Raw genomic sequence first — 8,174 nt, forward strand, 5'->3', positions numbered from 1 at the left:
TTTTTTCCTTTGGGGGATGTTTTCTGGCTATCTAAAGTCTAAGGAAAACAGAAAAATATTAAAAAAATAAAAATAAACATGGACAATGGCATAAGCCAGAAGCCATTCTATTATTTTTGTAGTTCTTTGTATTTACAAAAAGGCATGCCGATAAAATAAAATGATATATTACAGTATTTATAATATTCTCTTAAAAAGTTCAACCACACTTTTCAGCTATTTTTTCTTTTTTTTTTTTGTGCTGTTTACAATGTAGCCTGTACATATGTATGTAGTTTTTCTCTGTTATTGTACATCATATCCTAGGAGCAACTGGGGCAAGAGCTGACAGGATAGAAAAGGTTCCTTGCTGTGTTCCTGGGTGCAGCAGAACTGCTCCACTGACCTGGCGATGGCTAGGCTGCGCGTCGAGGACGCCGGGCTCGGCGCAGATGGCTGCTGGATGGCTTCCTGCTTGGTTTTGGTTTTTTTAAGTGACTCCTGTAATTTTCTGGGTTGTGAGATTATGCAAACCGAGATTCATCCTGCCATCAAGTTCTGCTGTCTTGGGTTTTTTTTCCCCCCGCTATTCTGGGTACCCTTAATTTGGTCCGCATTCAAACGCCCACACTTTAACCTCAGCGCCTCCCGGTCGAGGCGAGCAGCAGCACCGACCCCTCGCTTCTCCTTCCAGCTGCCGGCGGAAAAGCACCCGTGCCGCGGCGCTGCTGTCCTACCCTGTAAGAAGACCCACGCTGGCCCTGAAGAAAAACATCTCAACCGGAGCAGTGGCTGAGAGCTGGCTTAGCCATGAGGACACCACGAAACAGGAGCTGGGGATGTCTGAGTCTGGTCAGTGAGAAGAAGAAATGTTTGGACTTGGCTCATGGTGTTCCTGTGGCATTATTTACTGCTGCAGCGAGAAGACTAGGCAAGAGGTAGCTCTGATTCCTACCCAACCTGCGGGGCCGTTTTAGTCGCCACTCTATGAAAAGTGTAAGAAATGGGAAGAATGTGAAAGCACCCGCCAGCCGGCTCTCCACCCCGCGCCCCGGGACGGGGCCAGTCCTGTGCTGCGTCTTGTTAAAAACCCTCGTGGCTACAGAAGCGAGAAAACCCACGCAGCAGGAAAGCGCCGAGCTGCAAAGACTGGTACCAAGGGAGGAGGGGCTCAGGGTTTCAGAAAGCCACCCGCGCCTCAGCATCCCACCCGGAGCCGGAATCCCGACGGCCACGGGAGAACTGAACGCTGTGAGTCACGTCCCCGTCCCCCAGACCCGATACTGGGAGTGCTTTGGGTAAGCTCCCCAGCTTTCCACCGGTAGAGATAACACGCTACTTCTTTTAGCATTTATCTCCACAAAAAAAAAAAATAAAAGTGTCTACGCTGCAGGATGGAGGCTGAATAATAATTCATATTAATGATAAATATTGCAGGATACAAATGAACTTATTTTATCTCTACAAAAAAAAAAAAAAAGTGTCTACGCTGCAGGATGGAGGCTGAATAATAATTCATATTAATGATAAATATTGCAGGATACAAATGAACTTACTGACTGGTATTGAAGCCCTAGATTTTGGTTTTACAGTGACATAGTATAACAAGCCGTTCTCAGTTTTTATCATCTCCCCTCGGACGAGGTCCAGAGCAGCATTTAGTTTTGTTGTATTTCAGTGTGCAAAAAGATGGCTGTATGGAAAAAAGAGACAAGTTGTTACACATACACACACAATTATTTCATCTGCTTGTTTCTTTTTTGTTGTTTTTGGTTTTTTTTCTCCTACTGGCGGGTCTATGAAAGATCGCTAAGAACTGGGAAGTACCGGTGAAGGGCATGGTTATTGTTAAGGTTTACCTCCAAATACAGTGTACGGTAGTCAGTGGAGTGCCTCGAATTTATGGCTTAACACACTGCTGTGGACAGATTATTGAGTGTCTTGTGGTTTAATGGTTCCTCATGCATGGTTCCCGGTCACGGCATGCCATCATGCAAATCGTTTCTATGCATTGAACGAGCACTTTTTTGGGGGGGAATCAGCCTGAGCTGTCTCCAGGCTGAAGGTACCCGATTACCCCATCTCCCAAACCAAGTAAAGCCCATGTAGAAAGTAGAATGCAGATAATAAATACCAAATAAACTATGACAAGTAAATGGCATGGGCTAAATGGGTGGTTTGTTTCTTTTTTCCTTTTTTTTGTTTTACTTGTTTTAACTTTTTTCTTTTTTTCTTTTTTTTTTTTTTGCTGCTTAACTAAATGCAAATCTAGTTTTGCATGAACAAACCCTTTAACAACGTGACTTCTGGGTTTTCTTTCAATAATAATCAACAAAATGGGAAAATAAAATCCATTTTTGGCTGCTTTGGAAAATATATGAATCCCAGCAGCGGGTTTTGTTTCTGTGTGTGTGTGTTTTATTTTGCTTGTTTGTCCTAAGTTGCATTGACTGATGTGGAACATGCAGTATCCACCTGCCCAAACAATAGAAAATCCATTTTTTTTCCTTTTTTGTGTTTAAATGTTTGTTTACAAGGGTCCTTTAAACAGGTGGTAGGTCACTGCTTTAGATGCAACGCTGTCACACAGTAAGCAGACTATGTTTGGTATAAGATCTTCAGGTAAGTGTCTCCACAGCTGTTCTGTATTGATATATTTCAGGAAGTTTGTAAACAATCTTTTCACTTGCAAATATTTTAATTTGTACAATTCTATTATTTTGTCTCAACACTTGGATTCCCTGACGTCTTTTTGTCTTTTCGCTCTTTCTCGTCTTCCTTCCTCCGCCCGTTGCTGTTTCTCCTTCTCGGGTTTGGTAACGCTGTCATATGACGGGAGGGACGCAGTAGACGGGGTGCCTTCTTTTTTCTCCCTGTTTGTTCCTCCGTTTTCCAGTTTTGTGGAGACAGGCCTTCGGCTGATAAAGCCCCGTCTTGCTAAACGAGCCCTGTAAGCCCTCTGGATAACCACTGCTGAAACTTCTTCCTGCTTGCGCCGGAGCGTAGTTGTGATAGGCTCATAAGACACTTTGGAAGGGTTGGATGCCACGAATCTTTCCTCCATCTGTTGTCTCAGTATATCCAGCTCTCCACTGTCCCCCAGGACACGTTTGGTGAAGGCAAACAGGATGTCTAAACAGTGGATCCTGTCTCCACTTACCATAGGCAGGTCCATGGCAATGAGTTCAATGGTGTTGGGTTTTGGGACGCGGAGAGGATGTTCCAAAGCATCAGCAAAGTCTGCGAGCTTGCTGTACTCTATGAACTGTGTGGCATCGGGGTCGAATTTCTCCCAGATCTCGTAGAAGGTCTCAAAGTCGTCCTCACTTAGTGGATCCGCACTCTCCTCTGTCGCCACGCTGAAGTTCTCCAGGATGATGGCAATGTACATGTTGACCACGATCAGGAAGGAGATGATGATATAACTCACAAAGAAAAATATCCCCACCGAAGGGTTCCCACAATCCCCCTTAAAACCACTCCCCGGGTGCTCCTTGTCTAGGTCGCAGTCCGGAGGCCGGTTTAGGATTGGCAGCAGCAGGCCATCCCAACCAGCTGATGTGGTGATCTGGAACAAGCAGATCATGCTGTTGCCAAAGGTCTCAAAGTTGAACATATCATCTATGCCAGCCTCATGCTTGACGTAGGCAAAGTTTGACATGCCGAAGATGGAGAAGATGAACATGACCAAGAACAGCAAGAGGCCAATGTTGAACAAGGCAGGCAAGGACATCATTAAGGCAAAAAGCAAGGTGCGGATTCCTTTGGCTCCTTTGATCAAACGCAGGATACGTCCAATGCGAGCCAGTCGGATGACTCGGAAGAGAGTGGGCGACACAAAATACTTCTCAATGATTTCAGCCAGGAACATTCCTAAAGAAGAAGAGAAGGGACAAGTATGACAATGGAGATGTGCAGTCTGCTGCTTCTTCCGAACCTAGTCAAGGGACTGGGAACACCAAACACCTTGGTCAGATTTTCAAAGGGGGTCTGCGATGAAGAGGCCTCACCTTCAGGCAGCTAAGCCTTAGCTAGCTGCTCTGGCTCCCTAAGTAGTTCTCCTAAATGGAGAGGGAGAGAGGTACAGCTGCAGAGTGATTCGTTCCACCTGGATAAGGATGGATGAGTTGTTTCTTGGAGGTGTCTAGCTCTTGGTGCCTAACTCTGCCATGGGAGTCGGGTTATGGACTCTATTTTGAAGGTGCTAAAAATATGCAAGATAAATCTTATTTCTAGCAGCAGACAAACCTGGATCTGAGTTTTATACTGCAGGGCAGCCTCTAAATGTTGGTGTTTTGTCAGTATGCCTGGGCAGAGCTGCATCCAGCCAAGCTTTTTGAGTGACCCCGTTGTATTTGTGAGGTTATGCATATTTTACAGATAAGCTGCTAAAAACCAAAAACCTGTCGGAGGAAACTGGTTGATTCAACATTCAACCAAACTCAAAACAAGACTGCAAATCACATGCTGATGTAGGAAGCACTGCAATGCTGTTTTCAGTGGTTAGTAAGCATTATAACATTTTGATGAGGTGAGTAAAATTTCTGTTTTTAAAGACAGGGAGAGTAATTGTCAAGTGTTTTACTCCATACAATTGGCAATGAATGCCAGAACAGAGGGAGGAGGGTCCATTAGTCAGGACTTCAAGCTGCCAAATTCTGCCACAGTTTCTTCACCAGGCTAAAAAGAGAACCTAGAAGTCCTGGTACCTATATATCCCCTTCAAAGACAAGAACGTGCTCTACTCTGCAAACACCAAGACAGCCCAGCACTCACAGACCTCTACCTAACCGGTGTCGCACTTACCCACGATGGACAGAATCACAACCACGAAGTCAAAAATGTTCCACCCGATGGTGAAATAATAGTGCCGCAAGGCGAACATCTTCAGCACACACTCACAGGTGAAGAAGATGACAAACACCAGGTTGATCCAGTAAAGGATGTCCTCCATCTGCTTGCTTTGTGTGTCTGTCTCCACCATCATGGTCACCATGTTGAGGCAAATGAGCATCATGATGACTATATCAAATGCTTGCTGGGTGACAAAGTCAAAGACAGCTCCTTGAACGCGGTTCTGTGCAACAGGAGAGAGACAATGAACCAAACAAGTTTGAACACAAATCTACCGTTAGTCCACAAATTATTTCACTGTTGGTGGAAACAGGGATGAAGACGTAGTTTTTTTCAGTATCTTATGAAGCTTTCAAGGCAAACTCTAGCCACAATTCAATCTGTTTATGGGAAAGGTAGGAAAATGCTATTATTTATACCCCAAACACGCTACCGCAACCCTGTTACCAGCATATCTTCCTCTTTGTTGAGGCCAAAGGCAGGGTGATGCGCTTCCATTCACAACTGGAGAAAGCAGCCAGGTCTACCTCGCAGTGGTGACTGACTGCAGGGTACTTGAACTAGACTTCAACTACCTCTCTTGCATCCTGGCAGCAGGCAGAGGAGCAGGATGCCTCATCCACAGCAGTATCTAAGGGACTCACCCAATACCGCATGCAAAGCCTTTCAGAAAGCAGGGAAACGTGCTCAGGTCTCGATCAATGCAACCCACAAGGCTGTCTAATCGTCCAAGACCCCACTCACTAATGCCAGGAGGCCTCCTACTCTCCATCTATAGCCTCTCAGCCAGCCAGGCCTTTCAGATTGTTTTGTTGATTCAAGTGAGCCAACTGATTAACGTCAACCACAGCTGTAGCACTTGAACCTTTCTCAGATGGTACCTGAATTATAATGACAAGAACATGGTGATGTGGAGTCCAGCTTGAGTTAGAACAAAGGATGCTCTTGGAGCCGAAGCTCCTTTGAAAGTCTACTCTGCAGGTTTTTTCCTTCAGTTCCCTTTATAACGTACTCACCAGAGGTCGGGGAATAGGTTTTTGAGGCTTCTTCGAGCCCAGTTTTTTCATGGCGTTATAGTACTTCTTTTGTTCTTCTGTCATGAAAATATCTTGACCTCCAAAGTAAAGGGGCAAAAGGAAAACTGGTTACGATCAGCTCATCCACCAGAAGGGAAAGGAATAACATCCTAGCTAAGTCATGAGGATACCTGCCATATGGGAAGTTGGTGGCAGCTATTTTAGACAGAAATAACTTACACTAATACCCAAGGCGTACTGATTTTCCTTTAAAGAAAACTGAGTGTTTCTCCTATGAATAACCTGTTTTACTGCACTACATCCTTCCCCATCCCCTCTATCTCAGTTGTGACAAACAGGTAGCAGAGGTGTCAGGCCATTTAGCAGGTACTGCATACGTGCAAATCCTCAGCTTGACTTACAGAGAAGAAAAGCAGTGTATGAGAGAGGGAGGGAGGGGCAGGGAAGACATCTTACTTCCAGTCTGTGTGTTTTAGTCAAAGCAAAAAAAAAAAAACCTAGAAATGCATGAAAATGTAGTCTAGGGAAAATGTCTCATCTGGCTAGAGTTTTACGTAAAGCTTTGGGCTGCCTCTCGTTCTCCCTGAGCCTGTTCGGCCAGTCTCCCTGGGGCTGGGCAGGGAGCGATGCACGACGAGTCCCAGTGGTTCTGCAGCCCACAGCTCCGAGAGGGGAGGCTTGTGCCCCAGACTGAAAGTCCTTGGCCTTTATTTTGCAGAGAAACCCATCAGCCTGAAGTCTCAACATTCCTCTAACAGGTCTCAGCTCCCCTACTAACCAGCAAACACAGATCACTTATCTTTTTCTTTTGTTGATTGAAGTTGTCAATGATGACACCAATGAACAAGTTCAGGGTGAAAAAGGAGCCGAAGATAATGAAGATAACAAAATATATGTACATGTAAATGTTGTCCTCATACTTGGGTTGCTCTTCTTGCTGAATGGGAGGTGAGGAGAGAAATAAATGACATTTCAAAGACGTCATACAAATACACTTAAAATGAGATTGGCCATGTTTCCAAGTACTCCACGTAAGGCAGTCATGCTTCATAAAGCTGTAGTTATAGGTGGAAAAACCGTGTCCTCGCACTGTTTAAAGTAAAGCAAAAGTGTATGCATGTGTATTGTATGGAGGATGGTGATCTAATTTTCACAAATATGCTACAGTTTAAACTGACTTCCATTGTAAATGAGGTCAGTGCCAATAAAATATATAGTAATTTGCAAATCACAAAGGAAATGATCATTTTAATGACAAGCGCTGTCAAAGTGAAGACATCGTTCTTTCTTTTGAAGAGGGATGTGTAAGACCATCAGCTGATCAAAAAAAAGAACATTTTTTACCCTGTCCTAACACAGTCATACTACTGGTTTCCAACCCTGCATTCAGCGTAGGACAAGAAAATCCATTTAATCATCTTTTCATATAAAACCAAGAGACGAGAAGGAAAAGAAAATTAGAAAGCAAAAAGGAAGTAATGGTACTTGCATGATTCCAGCATGCAAGAACAAGAAAAGTGCCTGAAGAAAGAGCTCCAACCCAGACATAATTTCAAAACTGGATTCAAACCAACACTTGGGCTCCCATGCAAGGTTCACGGAGGACCTTCTGGCTAATTCCTCCCCATAATTTATTCTGATGATGAAATGTATAACTTCATTGCAGTCCTTTCTTCACTGTATTTCTACTCCAGCAGGAGCTTCCCTGCCCCTAAAGCAACCGGAGGAACCCTGCCCTTTTCGGGATTTTCTTGAGCATCTTTTAACTTATCACACTAACGGAGCAAATGAAACAATCACAGCATTAAATACATAACATAAGCATAGTTCTACATTTTTTACTCTTGATTTTACCAAAGCAAAATAGCAGAGTGAAATACTGGGAGGTGAGTTTGTGGTCATGCACTTTACCTTTCTAGAATCTACTGCTGCATACATGATGTCCATCCAGCCCTTGAAAGTAGCCTAGCAAAGAAAACACACGTTCTCTTAGACAGGATTCACCCAGAGTAAAAGAACAAGTCTGATTTGTGCCAGCTATGTCAAGGATTCCCTGGCACTCTTGATCGCCCTGTATACTGAACTTTAATATTACTTAAATATTTCTCTTTTCATTTAATCTAAATGAAATGAAGCAAGCTGGAGAAGTGGGCCCGTGTGAACCTCATGAGGTTCAACGAGGCCAAGTGCAGGGTCCTGCACCTGGGTCGGGGCAACCCCCAGTATCACTACAGGCAGGCAATGAAGGGACGGAGAGCAGCCCTGCCGAGAAGGACCTGGGGGTACTGGTGGATGAAAAGCTGG

The 8,174-nt window shown here is 44.4% G+C and overlaps 1 protein-coding gene across 1 annotated transcript in view; it reads right to left on the minus strand.

Annotated features, from left to right (window-relative positions):
• Positions 1 to 1,471: 1,471 nt before the first annotated feature.
• The window catches only part of SCN8A (sodium voltage-gated channel alpha subunit 8), a 49,128-nt gene continuing 42,425 nt past the window's right edge, over positions 1,472 to 8,174 (minus strand). Inside the window, exons 23-27 of the mRNA XM_009274391.2 lie at positions 7,782 to 7,835; positions 6,670 to 6,807; positions 5,850 to 5,954; positions 4,786 to 5,056; positions 1,472 to 3,852 (exon numbers count right to left, since the gene is read on the minus strand). Coding sequence (XP_009272666.1) covers positions 2,705 to 3,852; positions 4,786 to 5,056; positions 5,850 to 5,954; positions 6,670 to 6,807; positions 7,782 to 7,835 — 1,716 coding nt within the window. The 3' untranslated portion in view covers positions 1,472 to 2,704. The remainder of the gene's footprint in view (positions 3,853 to 4,785; positions 5,057 to 5,849; positions 5,955 to 6,669; positions 6,808 to 7,781; positions 7,836 to 8,174) is intronic.

The sequence above is a fragment of the Aptenodytes forsteri genome, unplaced genomic scaffold (assembly GCF_000699145.1).
Source record: "Aptenodytes forsteri isolate BGI_AS27 unplaced genomic scaffold, ASM69914v1 Scaffold64, whole genome shotgun sequence".
In the NCBI taxonomy this organism is placed as follows: domain Eukaryota; kingdom Metazoa; phylum Chordata; class Aves; order Sphenisciformes; family Spheniscidae; genus Aptenodytes; species Aptenodytes forsteri.